This window comes from Halichoerus grypus, chromosome 3 (assembly GCF_964656455.1).
Source record: "Halichoerus grypus chromosome 3, mHalGry1.hap1.1, whole genome shotgun sequence".
Lineage (NCBI taxonomy): Eukaryota > Metazoa > Chordata > Mammalia > Carnivora > Phocidae > Halichoerus > Halichoerus grypus.
Genome location: NC_135714.1, coordinates 67,907,568 through 67,933,374, shown reverse-complemented (window position 1 = coordinate 67,933,374; position 25,807 = coordinate 67,907,568). Strand labels below are relative to the sequence as shown.

The 25,807-nt window shown below is 36.3% G+C and overlaps 1 protein-coding gene across 1 annotated transcript in view; it reads right to left on the bottom strand.

The window, feature by feature from the left end:
* Positions 1-25,807, bottom strand: part of CDS1 (CDP-diacylglycerol synthase 1) — a 62,858-nt gene that overhangs the window by 10,116 nt on the left and 26,935 nt on the right. The window contains exons 4-8 of the mRNA XM_036120163.2: positions 23,369-23,466; positions 20,591-20,730; positions 5,158-5,216; positions 3,506-3,588; positions 2,092-2,179 (exon numbers count right to left, since the gene is read on the bottom strand). Of these exons, the coding sequence (XP_035976056.1) occupies positions 2,092-2,179; positions 3,506-3,588; positions 5,158-5,216; positions 20,591-20,730; positions 23,369-23,466 (468 nt within the window). The remainder of the gene's footprint in view (positions 1-2,091; positions 2,180-3,505; positions 3,589-5,157; positions 5,217-20,590; positions 20,731-23,368; positions 23,467-25,807) is intronic.

The window sequence follows — 25,807 nt, the reverse complement described above, 5'->3', positions numbered from 1 at the left end:
ATCTATGTCTGTCTCCATGAAGAAAGGAATATGTTGTGCTTCTAAGAATAGATACTGTTTCAGATTCCGGCTATTGTTTCTCAGTCAATGGGGCATTCAGGCAGAGAAATCTGGAGGAAAGTTTGGAAATCAGTGATGCAGGGGCAGGAGGAAAAGATTTGGGAGTGGACAGCACTAACTGCCTCAGGTGCCCTATAAGATAAGGACTGATATAGAGGGATCTGGTCATCTGGAGATCACTGATGACCTCTGTGATGACCCTTTCAGTGGATGGGTGGGGACAGAAGCCAAATAAATATCAGAAGTTTATGCAGATAGAAACAGGTGACAGGCTAAACTACATGATCTCTTTATAGACCTCTTGTCCTAATGATGTTCATAAAGCCCAAAGCCAAAAGGGTTGATAGAAACAGTTTCTTGACAAATCTGTTAACAATTCTGCCACAGAGGAGACTGATATATACCATTTCCTAGGATAATTCAGTATTACTATCATGAAGTAGGAGTTGACTCAAATTCAAAAGTGCCTGTTGATTATTTTAAAGATAACTTATCAGGCACCAGGGTGGCTCAGTCAGTTGGACATCTGGCTCTTGATTTCTGAGTAGGTCATGATCTCAGGGTCCTGGAATTGAGCCCTGTGTCAGGCTCTGTGCTCAGCAGGGGAGTCTACGTGGAGATTCTCTCTCTCCCTTTATTCTGCCCCCCCGCCCCCGCCAACTTGTATTCTCTCTCTCTCAAATAAATAAATCTTTAAAAAAAATAAAGATAACTTATCAATTAAATTGATCTATATCAAATTGATTTAGGGGTTAACTTGTTTAATTACATATGGGTATATCACACAACTAATCCAGCCTGGTAAATTCACTAGGAATCTATGTTCAAAATCAGACAGTAACATTCTTCTACAACCATAACAGCCTCTTTGAAGACTTCCTAAGCCAAAAACTTCTCATCTGGTATAGAAGCCTTTAATATTTAATCACCTGCTCTTATGCTGAAGCAGCTTTAGAAATGTTATATACACACACACACACACACACACACACACACATATATATAGCTTGCTTGCCAGTATCCCTACAGCTCAGCCTGATGTTGTATGCTAGACTCCTATATGGGGAAGAATTTATGGAAGATTTTCTTGAAGGATAAGCAGTCCATGCTTTCCTCTGGAAACACTTAAGCTACTCTTGTATCATTCTGATCAAACAGGTTTTGTATCTGCACAGCTGTCTCAATCCCTCCAAACAGCCTTCATATAGTAACATCAAAATAGCCAATTAACATATTTGTGGGAATATTATTAAAGACTTTGCCCAATACATGAATGGAATGAATCGTATCTAAAGCCCCAACATGAAAAGTTTGTTTAAAAGTAATCAGTTCTAGTAAAAGGTCTGTTTTTCCATGAGGAATCGGTTTGTTTCCTTCTTCCCCTAAAGGAGAACCGTATAACGTATTTCCTTCCTTGCCTCCAGTGACTGTAAGTAGAACCAAATCTAAGGCAAAACAACATGGTCTGCACATGTGTATTTTTCTTTCCCTTATCTTAACCTTTACTTATTACTTGCATTATCAGTATTTTATTGTAGGGCCTCGGGGTTTTTTTGAAATGAGTTTGGGTGTAGAAGTTTTACAAATGGACATGAGTATGTGAAGATGGTTAAGTGTACACTTTCAAAAAATCTGGTAAAGGAGGTGATAAATGAGATGGCTTGAGGAGAAAGTAGAGTCTAGGAAAGGCTTGTTTGTAGGGTCGCTAGAGAATGGAAGACGACAACTTGCACTACAGCTAATGGAAAGAAACCAGCAGAAAGATGAAATGAGCCTTCACAAGATGGAGGATAACTGATGGAGTCAGGTCCTTATTGATGGAGCCAAGAGAATGTCTCATGAAGAATCTAGATGGAATCATTGGGAAATATGGCTCACTGCCCCTACACTGTGGCTGTTAAATACAGCTATGGGAAAATCAAAGCACCTCAAAAATAAAAATGTGCAACAGCACCAAATTGTTGGGAATTTTCGCCAGTGGCTCATCTTTAAGGTTATGGTAATGGCCTGCTTGAGATGTTGTTCCATTACCTTAATTAATGGAGTCCTCCCAAAAAAAAATCCAAAAAGGTAAGCAGTTATGTCATTGCAAATAACACTTGATATTGGAACAAGGAACCTTAAAGAGAATCAGAAAAAAAATCCGTATGATTAAGTGGCAAACACTTACACAGGTTATGACTCATAATGAACCAATGCAATAACCCTTTGGATTATACTGCAGCTTCATCCAGAACATAACATTTGCCAAAACATTAGTAGAAATGATAAATATCAAGTAAATTTGCCCAGATCTGCTTAATGCAATTCAGCAGAGCAAAATCTATAAATAAACTAACATACCAGGAGAATATTGCTAAGGAAAATATTAAATAATCAATTTAATTTTAATATTAGGCAATCCATTTCTATAGCTATGGACTTTCAAATTTCAGTTTTATGAGCAACAAGTTATAATAGCACAAAAAATTTTTTAAAAAAAGCAGCCTTTCAAAATGGAAATGAGTCATTTGTTTAGACACAATATAATGTCATAAATTTATACCAAGCTCTTAATACAAATCCTTTTTCAGGAAGAACTATCAATTTTAATTCTACCTTAGCCTATAGTTACATTAAACCCTACTAATTGTACAGAACCTACTAATTTCAGTAACTGCCTCCTATCAATTAGAAGTTTGCATATGGAAGACAATCTTAAAATGATGCTGCTTTACACACACACACACACACACACACACACATACACACACAACCTTGGTATAAAAAACCCAAACATGAAGCTGTGAAGGGTTTTATCTTGACAAAACCTATCAACTATAAAAGATTTTAATTAATGGGTTTAAAAAGAAAGTGGGGATAATATGGTCAGATTTCTTAAATCGTTTTTCTCCACTCTGATTTTTAACTAATAATTTTTATAATTTCAAACTAATAAAAATGCTTTTTGAATCTTCAAGTCACTGCTACACAGCAGTAATTCCATCTGAAATCTGGACGCCCACTCCTGTATAAAGGCAGAGTAGAACCTACCCAACTTTCACCCAGAGAAAACACACTGGCAGCACACTGTTTGCTAAGAAGCAAACTTTCATGTTCTTTTGCATTCCACAAAAATAATATACTCTTTTTAAAGTCTATGTATGCTTTGTAAACAGCCACATTAAGGTGTAGTTAACACCTGAAAATGTAATTAATTTTGGGAGCTTTTATGAGGACTTCCTGCATTTTATTTGCAACCCGAAAAAGAAGGGTTTTCAAGTTGTTAACAAAGCGTTTGTCTTCAGTTGTCAAATAGTAAGCAAAACTCAGTAAGGTATTTTAGTGAAAGAGAGCAACAATAAAGAGTACATTTTAGCAGAAATCTACAAGACACTGTCCAATGTGAAAGAGCTTTAAAAAGGCTAGGACACAAATACAAAGCAGCATAATGCTGTCCCCTTACCATATCATGCCTTCAAACAGATTTTGGATGACAAGATGTGACTGAGTAACTGTTATCAGTAAAGTGACATGAGTCCATGCGAACTGTTAATAGCCCAACAACACAACAATTAGTGAACACAGCTGATCAGGGCAGCCCTGGAGCAAAATAGCAGTTTTGAAACATAAATTTCTAGCATGACTTTTGGTCAAATTTTGTAAGATAGGGATTGTAAAAATAAATGCTGTTAGTAAATTATAGTCATTTTGGTGCCTACTGGAACCTTAAAACCACGAAGACATTTAACAAAGTAATCTTAATTTATACACAAATGGAATGCTAACAATACTGAGAAACACTACTGAATTTAAAAACATATACAAAATATACAATACTCTTGGATCATTAGATTAAAATGATAATGAGAAATTTATGGTGTTGTTACAGCACTTAGAGAGGAACATTTTACTCTGGCTGCATTCTGCACTAAAAATGTGAAAAGCTTTTCTTTTGGAGTTCATTCTGGTAACTTTTTCCCATAAAGAGTTATTTCTGCCTTCAAATAATTCAAACCAGCAGGGACCAGTTACCCTTAAACACCAGCTTTCCATACTTGAAAGCTGGCCTTTACAGTACACTATTCAATGACAGTATTCAATTTCAGAATCTCAAACTTGTGTGTTTCGTCAAGTCCATCTAGACTGAGAGATACCACTTTAATAATTCTTTTAGCATCACCAGTATGAGTAGAATGTGGAAAAAAAAAAAAACTTAGTGTTTCTATATATTTGTCTCATAATTTTGACTGGAATTTGTAAAATGTTCAACATTCTTAAGATTTGGATTTATTCATAATAAACCTATTTCCCATTTTGGCAAATAATAGTTTTTTGTTTTATTTTTATCTGCATAAAAGGTCAAATTCTCTTTTATCTTGGTTGCTTCAAAATGCATAAATGATTTTTTTCCAATAGGCACCATTTATATTTTCATAGGAGATTCTATTATCTCTAACTTGTCTTGATGGTTTCTAGATTTTCACAGATAATTTTACTCTCCCCTTAGGATCCCGAAAAATCAGAAATGTAAAGAAATACTACAGTTTCCCAGTGATGATGCTCAGCAGAATGTCTCAGTGGAGAAAAGCAAAGCATAAAAATAGTAAATATATCCAAATACAAAATAAGCCTTACTAATACATGAATTCACAGAATTAAATACTATATTTTCCATTTTATAATCTTATAATTAGCTACCTTTTAAGAAAATAAGAAAAGTTCATCATACACAGTGATAAATTTCATAAAATACTCAACACAGTTCAGTGATAAACTGCATAAAACACCTTAGGGCAAAAAGAATTATGCAATTAACTGTGTGACTAACCATAGCTACCAAGAAAATGTATATTCTGTTCTCTCTATGCTCAGGCTAAGGACAAATAATTATAGTTACTTTCCATGGAAAAGTATGGTAGATACTTTGAAAACAGTTAAAATTTTTAAATCTTCAAAAATTGTACAACTTAAACCTTTTGTATTTAATAGTCATCCAAAACTGAAATACCCCTCATATTTAGGCAAAACATCAACTAGCAGATTAGATCTTCTCACTATAGAAAAAAAATAAGGATAAGCACGTTTTTATTATACGTAGTTATGGTTAATACAGACCATATAAAACTGCAGACGATAATGTTTCTTCACCAAACTCAGCACAAACATGCAGAAACCTGTTTCAGAACAAAAAACATGTGCTTGTTGTGCAATTTGTTATAAAATATAAGATTCACTGAGCTCAAAGAAGCCAATTTTCGGTACTACTTCCATGTATACTTTAGCATTTACTCACAGGCCACCTCTCCTACTCACAATAAGCATTTTAAATAAAAGTTTCTTGAGTGAAATAATCTTGTATTCTCCAAAATGCCTAATATAGTCCATGGTATAAATTCAATAAACATCCCCTGCATTAATTAAGTCAATTAGTCCCTTGCAAATATGTGGACATAGAAAAACAGATCCTGAATTTCAGTTGAATGAAAGTTATTTGATAAGAGAGAAACAAAAAGTTACCTAAAAGGGAAAATCTTAAGACTATCAGCTGATTTTTCAGCAGGAACTTTGCAGGTCAGAATGGAGTGGCATGCCATAATCAAAGTGCTGGAAGGAAAAAACCTACAGCCAAGAATACTCTATCTGGCAAGGTAATCATTTAAATTTGAAGGAAAGATAAAGAGTTTCCTAGACAAACAAAAGATAAAGGAGTCTTACAAGAAGAGTTATAACAGGACTTCCTTAAGTAGAAAATAAATGGCCATAAGTAGACATAAGAAAATTATGAATAAAAGATGTGGGGCACCTGGGAGGCTCAGTCAGTTAAGCCTCGGACTCTTGATTTTGGCTCAGGTCATGATCTCAGGGTTGTGAGATCAAGCCCCACATCAGGCTCCACGCTGGGTGTGGAGTCTGCCTAAGATTCTCTCTCTCCTTCTCCCTTTGCCCCTCCCCCTGCTAACATTCTCTCTCTCTCTCTCAAATAAATAAATAAATCTTAAAAAACAACAAAAAAAAGGATGTAGAGTGCCTGGGTGGCTCAGTCGGTTAAGTGTCTGCCTTCAGTTCAGGTCATGATCCCAGGGTCCTGGAATCAAGCCCTGCGTTGGTCTCCCTGCTCAGCGGGGAGTCTGCTTCTCCTTCTGCCCCTCCCCCCACCCCTGCTCTCTCACGCATACACTCTCTCTCAAATAAATAAAACCTTTTAAAAAAAAGATGTAAAATATGATCACATATACATAAAACATGGGGGCGGGAATAAAAAAAGGGGGCAGGGAGGAAAAAGAAAAGTTTTTCCTTTTTTTTTTTTAAATAAGAATGTGTTTGATCTTAAATAACCATTAAATTAATGTAGACTGCTATTTACTTAGGAATGTCATATATGAATCTCATGGTAACCACAAACCTAAAACCTATAATAGATACACAAAAAATAAAAAGAGAGAACACCACACAAAAGACTATAGAAGCTCATCAATGACAAAGAAAGAGTGCAGGAGAAGAAGGAACAGAGAAGAACTACAGGAACAACAGATAAAGGAGTCTTACAAGAACAGTTAACAGGATTTCCTTAAGTAGAAAATAAATGGCTGTAAGTAGACATAAGACAAAACCAATCAGGAAACAAACAACAAAATGGCAATATCTATCAATAATTACTTTAAATGTAAATGGCCTAAATGCTCCAATTGAAAGACCTACCATGGCAGAATGGATAAAGAAACAAGACCCATTCACCTGCTGCTTACAAGAGACTCACTTCAGATCTAAAGACACAGACTGAAAGCAAAGCGATGATAATGCATTTACCATGGATATGGAAGTGGTGGTGGGGGGAAGCAGGGTAGCAATACTTATATCAGACAAAGTAGACTTTAAAATAAAGACTGTAATGAGAGATAAAGAAGGGCTTTACATAATGATAAAGGGGTCAATCCAACAAGAAGATATAACAATTGTAAACAACTATACACCCAACACTAGAGCACCTAAATGCAGAAAGCAAATAATAATGGGCATAAGGGAAAAACTGATGGTAATACAATAATATTAGAGGAGTTTAACATACCACTTATACATCAATGGACAGATCACCTAGGCAGAAAGTCAACAAAAGAAACAGTGTCTTTGAATGACACATGGGACCAGATGGACATAACAGATACATACAGAATATTGCATCTAAAAACAGCAGAATAGGGGTGCCTGACTGGCTCAGTTGGTAGAGCATGTGACTCTTAATCTCAGGGTTGTGAGTTCAAGCCCCACACTGGGTGTAGAGATTATAAATAAACACACTTTTAAAAATAAATAAATAATAAAAAAATAATAACAATACACATTCAAGTGCACATGGAACACTCTCCAGAAGAGATCACATATTAGGCCACAAAACAAGCTTCAATAAATTTAAGACTGAAATCATACCATGTATCTTTTCCAATCACAATGGTATGAAACTAGAAATAAATCACAAGGAAAAAAATGGAAACAACACAAACACATGGAGGCTAAACAATATGATCCTAACAACTAATGGGCTGAAAGAAATAAAAAAAAAAACAACAACATTGAGACAAATGAAAATGAAAACACAATATTAAAATCTTTGGAACACAGTGAAATCAGTTCTAAGAAGAAAATACATAGTGGTACAGGCCTCCCTCAAGAAAGAAGAGCTCAAATAAATAACCTAACCTTACATCTCAAGGAACTAGAAAAAGAACAAGCAAAACCCAAGGTTAGTAGGAAAAAAAAAAGGAAATAATAAAGATCAGAGCAGAAATAAATAACACAGAAACTGAAAAACACAGTAGAAAAAAAAAAATCAATGAAACCAAGAGCTGGTTCTTTGAAAAGATAAACAAAATTGATAAACCCTTAGCCAGACTCATCAAGAAAAAAGACCCAAATAAGATCAGAAATAAGGGAGCAATAAAAACTAAAAGCACAGAAATACAAAGGATTACAAGAGACTACTATGAAAAATTATATGCCAACAAATTGAGCAATCTAGAAGAAATGGATAAATTTCTAAAAATATACAATCTTCTAAAATTAAATCAGGAAGAAATAGAAAATCTGAAGAAACTGATTACAAGTAAAGAAATTGAATCACTAATCAAAAACCACCAAAAAATTAAAGTCTTGGACTAGATGGATTCACAGGTCAATTCTACCAAACATTCAGAAAATAATTAATACTTATTCTCCTCAAACTATTCCAAAAAAATAGAAGGAAAACTTCCAAATATATTCTACAAAGCCAGCATTACTGATACTAAAACCAGACAAAGATACCACAAAAAAACAAAACCTACAGGCTAATATTCCTGAACTTGGATGCAAAAATCCTCAACAAAATATTAGCAAACCATGGACAACAATACACTAAAAACATCATTCACGAGGATCAAGTGGAATTTATTCCAGAAATGCAAGCATGATTCAATATCCACAAATCAATGTGATACACCATCAACAAAATGAAGTATAAAAATCATATGATCATCTCAAAACTTGCAAAGCATTTGACAAAATCCAACATCCATTCATGATAAAAAAAACTCTCAACTAAGTGAGGTTAGACTATGTATATATACACATATACACTTATACACACACACACACACACACACACACACACACACACAAAACCCACAGCTAATATTATACTCAACAATGAAAAACTGAGAGCCTTTCCTCTAAGATTAAGAACACGACAAGGATATCTACTCTCCCCACTTTTATTCAACATAGTATTGGAAGTCCAAGCCACAGCAATCAGACAAGAAAAAGAAATAAAAGGCATCCATATTGGTAAAAGTTAAACTGATGAGGATACGATACATAGAAAATCCTAAAGACTCCACTAAAAAACTACTAGATGTTATAAATGAATTCAGTAAAGTTTCAGGATACAAAATTAATACCTAGAAATCAATAGTGTTTCTACACACTAATAATGAGGTAGCAGAAAGAGAAATTAAGAAACCAACACCATTTATAATTGCACCAGAAAGAATACCTAGGAATAGACTTAACCAAAGAGGTGAAAGACCTGGACTCTGAAAACTATAGAACATTAATGAAAAAAAATTGAAGATGACACAAATAAATGGAAAGATATTCCATGCTCATGGATCATGATAATATTGTTAAAATGTCCACATTACCCAAAGCAATCTACAGATTCAATGCAATGCCTATCAAAATACCCACAGCATTTTTCACAGAACTAGAACAAATAATTTGTATGGAACCTCAAAAGATCCCAAATAGCCAAAGCAAGGCAGGGAGGAAAAAGCTGGAGATATCACACTCCTGGGTTTCAAGATATACTACAAAACTGTAGTAATCAAAACAGTATAATACAGACACAAAAAGACACATAGATCAATGGAACAGAATACAGACCCCATAAATAAACCCATGATTAATGGTCAATTAATCTATGACAAAGGAGGCAAGAATATAAAATGGGAAAAAGATAGGCTCTTCAATAAATCATGCTGGAAAAACTGGACAGCTACATGCAAAAGAAACTGGACCACTTCTTAACACCATACACAAAAATAAACTCAAAATGGATTTAAGACTTAAATGTGAGACCTGAAACCATAAAAATCCTAGAAGAGAGCACAGGCAGTAATTTCTCTGACATCAGCCACATCAACATTTTTCTAGATGTGTCTCCTAAGGCAAACAAAAATAAACTATTGAGACTACCTCAAAATTAAAAGCTTTTGTACAGCAAAAGAAACCATTAACAAAACAAAAGGCAATCTACTAAATGGGAGAAGACATTTGCAAATGATATATCCAATAAAGGATGAATATCCAAAATATATAAAGAACTTCTATAACTCAACACCAAAAAAAAAATCTAATTTAAAAATGGGCAGAGGACCTGAATACACATTTTTCCAAAGAAGACATACAGACGGTAAGCATGAAAAGATGCTCAACACCACTAATCATCAGGGAAATGGAGGAAACAGTTGACAAAACCAAAAGACAACCAACAGAATGGGAGAAGATATTTGCAAATGACATATCAGATAAAGGGCTAGTATCCAAAATCTATAAAGAACTTATCAAACGCAACACCTAAAGAACACATAATCCAGTCAAGAAATGGGCAGAAGACATGAACAGACATTTCTCCAAAGAAGACATCCAAATGGCCAACAGACACGTGAAAAAGTGCTCAACATCACTCGACATCAGGGAAATATAAATCAAAACCTCAATGAGATACCACCTCACACCAGTCAGAATGGCTAAAATGAACAAGTCAGCAAACGACAGATGTTGGCGAGGATGTGGAGAAAGGGAAACCCTCCTACACTGTTGGTGGGAATATGAGCTGGTACAGCCACTCTGGAAAACAGCATGGAGGTTCCTCAAAAAGTTAAAAATACAGCTACCCTATGAGCCAGCAATTGCACTACTGGGTATTTACCTCAAAAATACAAATGGAGTGATACGAAGGGGCACCTGCACCCCAATGTTTATAGCAGCAATGTCCACAATAGCCAAACTATGGAAAGGGCCCAGATGTCCATCGACAAATGAATGGATAAAGAAGATGTGGTATATATATACAATGGAATACTACTTAGCCATCAAAAAAATGAAATCTTGCCATTTTCAACAACGTGGATGGAACTAGAGGGTATTATGCTAAGTGAAATAAGTCAATCAGAGAAAGACAATTATCATATGATCTCACTGGTATGTGGAATTTAAGAAACAAAAGGATCATAGGGCAAGAGAGGAAAAAATAAAACAAGACGAAATCAGAGAAGGAGACAAACCATAAGAGACTCTTAATCACAGGAAACAAACTGAGGGTTGCTGGAGGGGAGTGGGACTGGAGGGATGGGGTAACTGGGTGATAGACATTAAGGAGAGCATGTGATGTAATGAGCACTGGGTATTATATAAGACTGATGAATCACTGACCTCTACATCTGAAACCAATAATACATTATATGTTAACTAATTAAATTTAAATATTAAAAAATCAAGAAAATGGATATCAAAGCCATAATGAGATATCACCTCATACCCATTAAATGGCCAAAATTAAAAAGACAAGAAATAACAAGTGTTGGCAAGGATGCAGAGAAAAAGGAACCCTCATACACTGTTAATAAGAATATAAATTGTTACAACCACTGTGGAAAACAGTATGTAGGTTCCTCAAAAAATTAAAAATAGAAACACCATATGAATCAGTAATTCCACTCCTGGGTATCTACCCAAACAAAGACAACTAATTTGAAAAGATACACGTACCCTATGTTTATTGCAGCATTATTTACAACAGCCAAGATATGGAAGGAACCTAAGTGTCCATCAAGAGACAAATGGATTAGGAAGATGTATGTATCTGCAATGGAATATTACTCAGCCATAAAAAAGGATGAGATCTTGCCATTTACAACAACATGGATGGACCTAGAGTATTATGCTAAGTGAAATAAGTTAGACTGAGGAAGACATATACCATATGATTTCACTCATACGTGGAATCTAAAACCAAAAACCAAAAACAAAAAACAGAACCAGACCAATAAATACAGAATATATTGACAGTTGACAGAAGGGAGGTGGTGGGAGAATGGGCAAAATGGGTGAAGGGGAGTGGGAGATACAGGCTTTCGGTCATGGAATGAGTAAGTCACTGGAATAAAAGGCCAAGCATAAGAAATATAGTCAGTGATATTGTAATAGCAACGTACAGGGACAGATGATAGCTACAATTGTGGTGAACACAGCATAATGTATAAACTTGTCAAATCACTATGTTATACACCTGAAACTAATATAATATTGTGTGTCAACTACATTAAAAAAACACAAAGTGTCATCATGGGAAAAAAACTTATTTGCTACATCAATCCATCAAGTGTATGAACAAAATGTTTCAATCTCTACATAATACAAAAATTAATAATAATTATATGGCAGCTAACATCTAGTGAACACTTATTATGTTCCAGGCTCTCATCCAAGCATTTTACAAATATCAACTCATTTAATGCTTCCAACATCCCTATTATTATCTTCATTTTATAGATGAAGAAACATGCACAAAGGACTTTATTAATTGACTGAAAAATAAGGCCTAGAAAACAGTTAAACCTTCAGTTCCTATTGACTCTCAAGAGTCATGTGGTTCCATAAGCCATTATTAGTAAGATTCAGGTTAAGAATGACTTGAAATTTCTCAGAACCGTATTATAATAATTGTAGTAAAATACAATACTCTTAATAATTTAAAGATTTACAAACAGCAAAAGTCTGTGTTTTGTGTTTATGTTTATATCCCACACATTTATTACAATGACATTTTACTAAATAAAAATTCTACCTAATTGAAGTTTAATAATCATATACAAAAATAATGGGAGGCAATGGGAAGCACTTTTTGCCCAATATATCAGTAAACTTCTAAACAGAAATATTCTTTTACAGAGGTAGATATTAGAAATGCATAAACTAAGCTTAATTTCAGATAAAGAGGCATCCATCCATTCTGTTTTGCAATATCGTTACAGTGAGTTCTCCAAGATAGAAAATGAACTGTCCGGTAATCTATCCCATATGAAATAAATACTAGATTTCATATATATAAGTAATATTTGCCAAGGCAATTCTACCCACCAGAGTAAGCACAGTTGATACTACTCTGACCAGAGCAAAGACTCAACCAGCAGCTTCCTTGAGCTATTTTTTGAAGGCTAATTGGAAATGTCAGTGGAAAGGATAATGACAAAAGAAGAGAATACATACTGGCTCCCAGACCCTATCTCCCCTCCTATTTGTCACCTACAGAGTAATCTGACTGATCTGCAAAAGAAATATGGGACCATTTTCAAACGGAAGCACAACTGAAAGCCATACGCCACTTTCTTGAGACAAAGAAAGAACCTGGGAGGGGGTAGAGAATAAAACATGAAATTCATGGCTTTGAAGTCACCACTAGCATAAAAAACCTCTTTAAAAATTATTGCTTTTAAAAGGTTTTTATTCTATAGCAGGTAGACTTATTTTGTGGCTCAAAGAATAATGTAAATTCTGTGTTTTATGCCACTGGTTCATAGTCAGAGGCAAATATAAACTGGACTTAGTACAGAGGCTAATGGGGTAAGAGCTAAGCAGAGACAAGACAGATGCCTTCCATCCAAATGGACTCTCAGGCTCTCCCAGCACAACCTTGGGAACTTCTCAACATCATTAGCTGTGAATTATCTCCTCACAAATACTGCTTTCACATGTATGGTTTTCTCATTTTTGAAATCATATAATACCATTCACCCTTAAGCATTTCTTCAAACAAAAATGACCAGCAGAATTATTCAGTATTTTACTAATGGTGATTTTATCCAGGACAGTCTTGGCTACTTACTTTTACCTGATCCAATTTTACTGTTAAATCACCAGTAACATGCAGCTTTTTGGGGTGCTTTAATAAAGGACAGAATTGTCTGACTCCCAGATACATTAAGATAATACAATTTTCTGAATTTGGGAAGGGTATAAAGTGTTTTCCCTAGAATATCTAAGGAATATTATTTTTAAAGAAAAACAATCTGAAAAACACACAAATTTACTTTTTCATTCACAACCATATAGCTATGTGTATATTTTATGTTTCAGTGTGTAAAAATACATTATACTATATTTCAACAAATCTATGAAAAGAATAACTTTGTTCATTTGGATCCATAGTTTACTTTTTTCCTAATTAACAAAGAATCTCTGTATGGTTACATTTCCAATTAAAAATGGGATTTCCTAAGTATTATAAATAAAAGTATTCACGGAAAAAGTTTCCTAACATACAGTTTTTAATATGCAACTATGTCTAGTTGCTATTACTGATCACCATTTATGTACACAGCCCTGCGCCTGGTGCTGTCATACAAAGATGCATACGTCCTGTTGTCTAGAATATCAAAGAATTCCCAGGGAGTTCAGGAGATCCAGTTACCCAAAGGACTAAAGAGAGGCATATTCAAAAAGAACAAAAATGAATGAGATTTCTAAAGGAGTCAGGAGAAGTAAAGGAGAAAGAAGACATTCAAAAGTCCAAAAGATGGGATAGAGGGAATTTCAGAAAAATGGACAATCAAAAAATGTTTATTGTGTAAAGATACACCAGATACAAAAAAATGAGTATGACAGGCATTCCCATTCAAGGAGCTCAAAATCTAGTTGAAGAGACAGAAAGCATAAATTAATGAAGTTGTTTTTAAAATTTACTATTGGTGATTAACTAATTCAATAAACACATGTAGTCCTTAATTCAAGAAACAGACATTAAGGTGGACCCAGGATTAAATTCTGAAGCTTAATGACTCTTCCTTGATCTTTCATGTGGTTATATTTTTCCAAACATTTCAAATATCATGTTAAGTAAATTCAGACATGCACTGCATTATGTGGCCCCTACTGAGACACTAGACTATGACGGAGTTGTTTTAAAAAAGTTTTAAGTGAATCTGCATTGTAGAAATTGTCACACAAACCAACCATTACATTAGCTGAGATAAAGAAAAGTTTTCTATTAATCTACATGTTGAGTTTTTTTTTAAGATTTTATTTATTTGAGAGCGAGTGAGAGAGAGAGAGCATGAGCAGTGGGGAGAGGCAGAGGGAGAGGGAGAAGCAGACTCCCCGCTGAGCAGGGAGCCCAACGTGGAGCTCGATCCCAAGACCCTGAGATCATGACTTGAGCCGAAGGCAGACGCTTAACCGACTGAGCCACCCAGGCATCCCTACATGGTGAGTTTAAAGTCTAGAACAACACTGGCACAGTGCACAGATTCTAATCATCTTTTTTTTTTTTTTAAGATTTTATTTATTTGAGAGAGAGTGAGAGTGAGAACAAGCAGGGGGAGCAGCAGAGGGAAGGGAGAAGCAGGCTTCCCACTGAGCGGGGAGCCCGATGCAGGGCTCAATCCCAGGACCCTGGGATCATGACCTGAGCCAAAGGCAGACACCTAAACAACTGAGCCACCCAGGTGCCCCTCTAACAGTCTTTACTCCAAAACTGTAAGTGGTTCTGGAGGTAGAGTCTTCTGTGAACAGTTATTTGTGACATCTTTCTAAAGATTTCATCAATATCCTTTGAGATAATATCCAGGATGTTTGGAGAAAAAATTCTTAATTATGCCTTAATTTTAGCTAAATTTAATTTTATATATCCATTGATTTTCTCAAATTCAAAGTATTCAAGTCATACCTTCTCCTTAAGGTTTTTATTTTTTATTCTTTCTAAAGATTTTATTTTTTTGTCAGAGAGAGAGAGCACGAGCAGGGGAAGCGGCAGGCAGAAGGAGCAGCAGACTCCCCGCTGGGAGCAGGGAGCCCAATGCAGGACTCAATCCCAAGACCCTGAGATCATGACCTAAGCCAAAGGCAGACACTTAACTGACTGAGCCACCCAGGTGTCCCACCTTAAGGGTTTTTTTAAAAATCAAAATAGCCATGCATACATACAAGCAAAAAAAAAAAAAAAAAAAAAACTAAAAACAACATGCATATCACTGGTCGATTAAAGAGATGTTAAGGTGATGATATTAAAAGTCAAAGATCTTGGGGCGCCTGGGAGAAGCCCACTTCTCCCTCTCCCACTCCCCCTGTTTGTGTTCCCGCTCTTGCTCTCTGTCAAATAAATAAATAAAACCTTTAAAAAAAAAAAAAAAAGAGTCAAACATCTTAAGCTTATTCACTCAACACTACTCATTTTTAATCACATGACTGCTCTGGTTCCTAAAGAGCCTCAAATCCAAGTCACCAAGATCTTTTAAAAATATATCTAGACTAGTGCTCACTTCGGCAGCACATATAAAAATATATCTAGACTCTAGAGAAAATGTTTGCCTTATTAATAACTTTCAGTCTCACTGATTTTCTCTTTGCTATCGGGCAAATTCGTCTTACAACAAAATTATCTAAATATCAGAATGACTTTCTGGGTCTTTGTCAGTGAGTCGTTCTGTATGATATTAGTCAAGTCATTTAGTCTCATGGGCCATGGTGAGGGGGTCAGACCTGGAGATACCTGCATTCTATTTTAATAAAATTCCGTATCAATGAAATAGCTTGGGCTGTCTCTGCTGTTTAAATCTGCTAAGACCTATACCTTCCAAAGTCATTTGACTGCTGCAGAACTAAAATTCTGAAAGGACTTTTTGGATATTGTTTTACAAAAAGAATTCCAAAGATTTTCACAGCAGAATCTGACACGCTTCTCAAGATGTGGCTCCTGGCCCCCCCTTTCCAGCCTTCAGTGCCTGCTCCCGGCCCTGAACATGCAGTCCTTTCTCACTTCCAAGCTTTGCACAGCTGCTTCCTCTGCCTGGAATGCTCTTCCCCACTATCCACCTAGCAAATGCCTGCTTGTTCTTTACTTTTGTGACACCTGCCATCTCTTCTCAAAGGCCTTCAATGGTCTCCTGCAGAGCGGAGTCCTCCTCACCCTTCACGCACTTACAGGTCCTTGTTCACATCTCAGCAGTGCACGAGGGGACTCAGTGTCCCACCAGTTTCAAGACCCCGGAAGGCATGCTATCAGCCTTGATTCCCTCTCTGTCCTCGATACCATTCACGGTACCTAGCATTTGGAAAACACTCGTATGTTTGCTGAAAAAATGACACTGATGACTTGCAATGAGCTTTTATGGTTCCAATAGCCTAAAATACTAAGTGGTAAGCTATTTCTGTGACAGAAATCAGAAAAAAAGAAGAAATATTGATTTTACTTTAGAAAAACAGAGTCGAAAAGTAATTTAGGGTATGATGCAAACAATTACTAAAAATTAGGGTATATATCACGTGTAAAATAAAACAAAGAAAATAAATTCCATTGCCTTTACCCATTCAACAGGGAAGTTATTTTCAAATATTAGTTGTAGCAAACCCCAAAGGGAAAGTAAGAAAAGGAAACAGTAATCACCTTATTTTCTCACATTCTACCGCCAGTATTGCTATATGCAAATCAATAAAGATGTAACCGCAGCTATGAAAAAATGAATTTAGATGTGCTGATATAAAACCATCCATAAACTGCATTAAGTGGGAAAAGAAAAACAGGTACAGAATAGTCTGTTCTCATTTGTATTAAAAAAATGAGGGTGGAGAGGATGTAAACACATAAGCTTGGATACCCAGAAACCTTCTGCAGTAGTAGTGGCAGGCCCTGGAGATTATAAATGAGGCTCTGAGGCAGGAGGGGGATTTCACTGAAAATTCCATTTTAGTCCAGATTTTTACTATGGGCATGTATTAGGTTTTTATCTTTCAAATCTAGTGAAAAAAAAAAAAAAAAACACAACCCACCTAAGGACTCTTGAAGGACTTGGCTTTTGGCACACTCCCTGTTCAGAACCCAGCCCTGGTGCTCAAGGGGAGGCCAGATGTGCGCGTTCAGGTCGGCAGCCAGCACACACTGCGGCCGTGAGCGAGCCACCTCGGACACCCAGCTCACTCAAGACCTAAACAACGAGCACTACCTCCATCTGACTGCAATCGTAAGAGAGGCACTAAGTTAGAGCTGCCCAGTGAAGCCAAGCCAATCCGTGGGATCAGGAGAGAAACAGAATAAACTGTTTTAAGCCAAGGGAAAAATAGAAAAACTAGTTAAGGATTTCAGGGCCTTAAAATGCAGGTTGATCACATGCATTTATTTCTATTCTGTCCTGACAGTCCACTAAATTAACATTAAATGAAATTAAGCTGAGGGGATGCCTGGCTGGCTCAGTCACTAGAGCATGTGACTCTTGATCTCGGGGTTGTGAGCTGAAGTCCCATGCTGGGTGTGGAGACTACTTGAAAAAAAGAGAAAGAAATAAATTAAGGTGAAAACCCACAGAGCGAAGAAAACTGAAGAAATGTCAAGAAAAACAGAAGAGGCATGACTACAAAATTGCAAGCTGAAAACAGACGGGATAACTTTTAGCAGACCTGAGAAATCAGGGACTGATAGTATCTTCTAGAGAAAACTGAACAGAAAAGACTCAGTGGAAGGCCAGGGTAGGGCCTAGACTCCTAGACTAGAGTACTAAGTAAAAGTCTACTAATAATGAGTGCAAGCTCTAGCCAAAGCAGTCAACTGTGAGAATATTTTTAGAAATGTATGAACATAAAACATTTACCTTCCAAGCACATTTCATAGGAAACTATTGGAGGCCATGCTTCAGCAAAATAAGGATGTCAACCCAGAAACTGTAAGATGCAGGATTCAAGAAATGAGGTGGCCAAATCAGGAGGATACTGAGGCACTGGGCTACGAGCAGACAGTTCAAATGTGACAGGACTACAGAGTTTCTAGGACAGAGGTCTCAAGGTAAAAAAAGAAACTGATACACTGATTTGTGTGAAAATTGGAAAAAACTACCAATACACATTGAATAGACCCAGAAGAGAAATTAAGGATTCCTACATGGAAATTTACAGATGTGGAAAGAAGAAGGTGAAGCAGTTACTAAGTTCAGGAAAAACAAAAAGTTGTGTAAGAAGAGAAGTGCAATCACAGATACTATTTGGTTCTCCAGGAAGTGATATTTTCAGCATCTGTTTAACAATGTCAACAACGACAATAACAAACTGTGGCAGGAAGTCAATAGGTAATGCCTGATATAAATTAAGAAATGGGCATATTACTTAGAAAAATGGGGGAAAAAATCTGTAAGTGGTGGGAGGCAGGTTGTTGTTTACATTGTCTTTTAAAATTGATTTTTTAAATGGACATATATTAATGCTACAAATGATTTATATTTTCATTAATCATAATTTTGTTATTCAGCAATTATAAGATCATTTAATGCTACAAATGACTTACATTTTCATTAATCATAACTTTGTTATTCAGCAATTATAAGAATGATCTTATGAAATAATGTAAAATTGTTGGGTTCAGCAACAGAAGCCACTATAGGCAATTTCCTTGCTAATAATTGTTTTTAAAATTCAAAATACCAATAAAGTCTTGCCAGTCTATATATAAAGTGAGAAGGCACTGTATTCTTCTCTCTTGTAACAGTAAAGAATCCATCCCAAAATCTACTTTACATTTAACAATGCAAATCAAACCCTGTTGGTTTGATAAGTGTGGTAAACCACTCAAATCTACCAAGAAAAAAAAAATTTCACAAATGTGCTTTGATAAACATAGAATCAGAGCCAAGTGTTTTTCTCTCCAAATTTTAGCTGTTACCAGTCATCATTAATCTATCATCATGATTCTTCTACATCGATTCAAATTTAAAATCGATTCAGTTTTAAACGTCATAAGTAATTTCTTATGACGTTGAAAGAACAGAAATACCTTTCAGGATCTTTTCCCAAGAATGTATTTTCTTTAGATGCATTAGTAATAACTTTTAAAAATATAGTAACAGACTCAGAAAACTGGACTACACACACACGCAAAAAAAACCCTGAATGTAAAAAGAGGAAAACTCTTTAGAAAATATAGGTTCCTCCTACCCCCAAAAATGATTCTCTGAAAATTGCTATTATCATTTAAGATTGTGCTTCACTTTCTGACTTTCTAGATTCAGAAACAAAATCAAGACCAGGATCTGAAGAAGGCTTTATTAAAGCAGGAACATCATGAAGAACACAACAACTGAAAAAAATGACATACTTCTAGAGGACCTGATGTATTTCCCATACACTCTGTGTATTTCTAGTTTGAGAGATGGAAAAGAGTCACCTGCATTGTGTTCAGTTTCCAAAACTGTATTGAGAAGAATTTATTTATTGAAAAACTCTTAAGAGCTAAAATAGTAACTATTAAGAGCTGAAGTAAAAAAAAACTCAAAGTTCATATCCTCCTTTAAAATGAAAAACAGTGGGGGCACCTGGGTGGCTCAGTCAGTTAAGTGTCCGATTCTTGATTTCAGATTAGGTCATGATCTCAGGGTCATGAGATCAAGCCCTGAGTTGGGCTCCATGCTCAGTGGGGAGTCTGCTTGAGATTCCCTCCCTCCCTCCTTCTCTGTCCCTCTCCCTGCTCTCTCTCTCTCTAAAATAAATAAATACAATCTTTAAAAATAAAATCATAAAAATAGATGATAAAGTATACTATAAACAGATATGTGTGTATATATATATATAAATGTATACAAAGAATATATAATAAACCATGTCAGCAAAACTAAATACCCTGATAAATTCTGTATGAACACTATTTCCTGGGTAGAAATAAAGCAATATATATGTAAAAATTTCTTTGTAAATTATACTTGGTTAACAACAAATCCATATATTTAAAAGTTTCTTTACTACAATTTCCAAAGAAAATTTTGAAATCTGTGGACTATTAAACAAGTAATGTACTTTTATTAGTCACATTAGGGAGTAATCGCTATTTAAAACCACAGTGAGAAAAACACCTTTATACATGGGACAAATAAAAAGAGAAGCTGGGTTAAAATGTAACAAATAAAGGATGTTATGAATTTAAATCATGTAAGCAAAAATAAACATGTAAAATATACTAGCTACATATCAGTACTATTTTCCTTACCTGCCAGATAGAGGGCAAATGATATAAATCTATGGTAGCGAATGAGGAACTGAAGTTGCTCTTCTCTTTGAACAAATGCAGCAAAATAATCAGCTACAGTCTCTCCATAGAAGAAGTAGTTTACACACAGTAGAAAGTACCTATAATTTAAAAACAATTAGCTTTTTTATACTTGAAGCCTTTTTTCTCTCTCAAACTCAACAAAACTATTCTCTACATTTTGATGATGACACAAACATCATAAACCAAATTCAGTAGACAGGTTCAGGATATTCCATCAAAACATGTTTTTCTGCTTTTAAACTTAATTTCAAATATATCAGTCAACAAAAATTTACCAAATATAGCTCATGCCTCTACTTAGGTCAAAATCTTTTTCTTTTTGGGCGCCTGGGTGGCTCAGTTGGTTAAGCGACTGCCTTAGGCTCAGGTCATGATCCTGGAGTCCCTGGATCGAGTCCCTCATCGGGCTCCCTGCTCGGCAGGGAGTCTGCTTCTCCCTCTGACCCTTCCCCCTCTCATGTGCTCTCTCTCATTCTCTCTCTCTCAAATAAATAAATAAAATCTTAAAAAAAAAAAATCTTTTTTTTTTCTTTTTCTTTCTTTCTCTCTTTTTTTTTTCCTTAGGTCAAAGTCTAAGAGACAGATAATTGGGAAACAACGTAAAAAACACTACACATATACAAACACACACATTCTTTCTCTCACAGATACATACACACACACACACACACACACACACACACATTCAGTACTGTTTATAATGAAAATTCACTCCCAACTACTCACAGCTCTAAAGCTTTTTAATAGTGGAGATCCTATGCCAAATTCCCACCTGCCCTAAGGAAGATCAACAGAGAAAGTAGGAAGAGGTAATTCAACCTCTGACCTCTCTCTGCACTGCCCTGTGCATATTGGTGTCTTTCTCCCTCTCCTGCATGTTCCAGATGGACTCCAGTGGCAGAGTGATGCTTAAGAGGTAATGGTGGGGGGCGGGAGCAAGCAGCAGGTAAAAATCTCTAAGAGCAACTTTTTAAAACTGTGTAAATCACCTGTCCCTCCACCCAGCTCTGGTATGTCTTTTCCACCCAGGGAAGGATTGAACCCATGACATTTTGCAGATGGCAGCTTGTGTGAGCAAGGAAAAAAGGCTGAGAAACACTGCCTCAGAGTTCCTCTGTGCCTCATCCTTTGAAGGGCAGCGTCCCAGGTGGCCAGGAGAGCAGAGGAGGAAAGGAGGGATCTCCCTTCTAGTTGTCATGAATGGAATCAGACCCCAGTGTTTTCAAAGTAGAGTATTCTCACTTCTATCAGCTGCATTACCATTTTCTATTCTCCTATAATGGAAACTGTCTTTGACTCCTCCGTAAGGCTATCAAGGCCTACTCTAGCCCACCAACCCAAGTTTTTGCCCACTATTCTGCTCAGGAGAGCCAGGAATGTCTCTCCATCTGTGCCTCCTCAGTCCCCTATCTGGAACCTGATGGGTGCAGCTTCACCAATGCGGAACACTTCTCTATCCAAAACTTGTCTTTATTTCAAGTGATAGTTTGTTTCTCACCTTCTCCATAAAGACTTCTACAATCACTGGAGCCCATCCCGACCTGCCTTTTTTCCCCCTACACTTAGAATCAATCAATCCTGCATGGTTTAGCAGTTAATTATTCTCCAACTGCTTACTCTATCTAACATTTCCCATAATTTTGCCCTTCATGAAAAAACCTGCTATAAGGAAAAATTAGCTATTACCAAAACCAAGAAACTATTTTTTGACCACTCTAAACCCCAAAGGTGTACATTTGATTTCTTAAGACACTGGACCCTCTGGCTGATACTAATCAAATAACTATATTCAAAGGCATGGCCAGTTAGGTCAATTATGAACAATCATATTATATGTTTCCTGGTCAAGGTCTTGATAACTAAGAATTATACCTGAAAAGTTGTAAAAAAAACTTTAAATATTAAAATCACATGACTTTTTTTAAAACTAATTTTTACATGCATTTGTACCCATACAATATTTCATGGGCTGGTAACTGCCAGTGCTATTTACAAGGCTGCCTTACACAGCCCCCTCAGAGAGTCTTACTCTTCCCTCTGACTGCCCTCCATGCAGCACGTCTTGGGGCCCAGGGCCTGAACACAAGATCAAACCAGGAACAACAAAGGTGGAGTCATCTCTCCTCTCACTGCCCTGCCCAGACCCCAGGGCTGACAGGGAGGTGGGCCACGGAGGGTGGGAGGGAGACAGATACTCATCCTGGGCTTTCCTCCCCTTCAACAAACCACTGATCACTCAAGAGAAACAGAACAGAAAACCCACAACTATTTTCATATCTCATCTTTCACTTTTTGTAGAGATAATCTAATTTTGTGTGTGGTCTCAGGTCAACTGAGGAAAAATAAAGCAAAAGATCACACATATTTCTAACATTTTATAAAATGAAACTGTGTTAAAATTCTAATTATAAAGAATATAAAAATGTGCCCAATATGTTTTTTTTAAAGAGGACAATAGTGTATATATGAGTATATACAGACATAAAGTATCTCTACAAAGACTGAAAGATGAGATATGAAAATAGTTGTGTTGGGATGGGAGACTTAAAGGTGATTTTCTTCTTTTCAAAATCCAATTGCATCCTTTTTATTTATCTTCCTCCAAAAATCAATCTATATGGTCAGTTGTGTGATACTGACTGATCAGGATGCTCTCTTTACAAACTCTAGAAAACAGTCACATTTTCATATCTGAAAGAGTTTTAAATTACTTACCAGCTTAATGTTCTAAACCATGGCAGGTCATAAGAGCGATAGACTCTATAACCTATTGTGATAATTTCATGGAAGCATTTCACTTGGATGCCTAGAACCTGAAACCAAGAGAACACATTTACATACATCTCTTAGTGTTTACATTTGTGCTTCATCATTTAATATGCAGTTTGTTATCATATGTATTTTAAAAATCTTTAGCTTACCCATTTCTAATTATTCTAAATGTCGGTAGCAAAAATTGAATAGTCAATGCTTCTAAAATCAAGTGATATTTCAAAGGGGTAAGCAAATCAATGTTTTATCCAAAAAGTGAGAGCTCCTTCCTGGGGTAGGAGGGGGCACTGTAGCTTAAAGTTTGAGGGATACAGTCTGGTTGGTCACAGACTAGGCTTTATCCCTCGTTACTACTTCATTTCTTGAGTTCGTCCTTCTTAAGATGGACGATCTTTTTGTACATTTTGTTTCTTTAGTTACCCTAGGAAAACTATTGAATGTGCAAGTTTGCTTATATATATTTAACCATACATCCTGGCATGCTTTCCAAGGATAAAGATACTGTCAGAACAAATGATTAAAACATCTTTCCCCTGTCACCCAGCAGGGTTTGGGCATGATCTTTTCATTCTTCCAGCTGTGCCAACTCTCACATAGACAGCTGCGTATATCTCTCATCAATCCAAGTGGTGCTACATTGGCAAATTATAAAACAGCCTTCTACATTTGCAGCCACTTCAGCCAGTCAATTGATTCTATGCAGTTTCGTTTGCACAGTGTCCTATGTACATTCATAATAAATGGGTTAGGGGCGCCTGGGTGGCTCAGTGGGTTAAGCATCTGCCTTCGGCTCAGGTTATGATCCAGGAGTCCCGGGATGGAGCCCCGCCTCGGGCTCCCTGCTCAGCAAGGGAGTCTACTTCTCTCTCTCCCTCTGGCCCTCCCACCCCCACTCGTGCTCTCTCTCTCTTGCTCTCTCTCAAATAAATAAAATCTTTTAAAAAAAATGGGTTAATATTTATGAATCCTTTTTTGATGGTCTACTTAGCAGTCCTTCAAACTGTTGTATCCACCACCAACTTGAGTATAGGTAATCCCTGAGGATGTAGCATCATATTCAATGCTTGGCTTAAGTCAATTCCAAGACTCAAAGAGCAAGTGGCAAGTTGAACACTTATTACCATGAACCGAGAGATTAAAAAATCTTTGTGAATATAGCAGACTATTTCAACCTCTAGAGAGTATACCCAAGGGCTTGGTCTTGTATAGCTCTGGAGCTAAGAATGGATTTTATATTTTTAAAAAGTTAAAAACAAAACCCAAACATGATGTGACAGAGAAATATGTGGTTCCTTAAAGCCTAAAATATTTTTACCTGCTTCTTTACTTAAAAAGCTTACCAAACTCTGCCCAAGAATATACTTTGGTATTTCTTTTTAAGCTCTCCACAAATTAGCTTTCCCAAAGCTACTGTTCAGGATATTCTTAAGTTGTATTTACATGTCCAATCACATACTTAAAGTAATTGTGTCCCCTCAGCCACATGATAAGAAAATATTAGGCCAAACTACTATAGTTTTCTTTAAGAAACAGTCATTACTGCTTTATAACATAAGGACAAGAAATTCAAATAGTGTCTTTCAAATAAGCTTTGAATATGTCAAAAGTCATTTTTTAAAACAATCACGGAGGGGCGCCTGGGTGGCTCAGTCGTTAAGCATCTGCCTTTGGCCCAGGTCATGGTCCCAGGGTCCTGGGATCGAGCCCCACATCGGGCTCCCTGCTCAGCATGAAGCCTGCTTGTCCCTCTCCCACTCCCCCTGCTTGTGTTTCCTCTCTCGCTGTATCTCTCTGTCAAATAAATAAATAAAATCTTAAAAATAAATAAATAAAACAATCACAGAATGGGGACAATGCTAGATGTTAAAATAAAATGGCAAAGCCATGCTATTTATAGAACCAAGGGCTTTTAAAATATCAGATGCACTGATGCAATTTCTATTTGCTAAATGAACACATTTGCTCAAGAACAACCATTAGCACTGTACATGGTATTTTACTGAGAGGGGGAAAACACTACTTTTAATAGCACACACATATATATTTATACGATTGTCAACTACAGTTTGCAAGTAGAATCAATATAGCGCTACTGGGAAAAGAGAAAACCTAAGGGATTCAAATCAACAGAGCTAAAATCCTTAAAATATATGTATATCTTCCAGGCTGGGTGATCACACAGAAACTGATATTCCAGGCCATCAATACTGGTAGCAATGCACATTGGTAGGACTCTGTTGGCCCAATAAATGTGTTAAGAGCCTTTAAAACAACAACCAATACGTAAATGCTTACTCTGCTAGTTACTGAGGATTCAGAGAAATAATACCGGACATCTGTCTTCAGAGAGGGCTAGTCTGTCAGGGAGGACAGAAGTGGCTA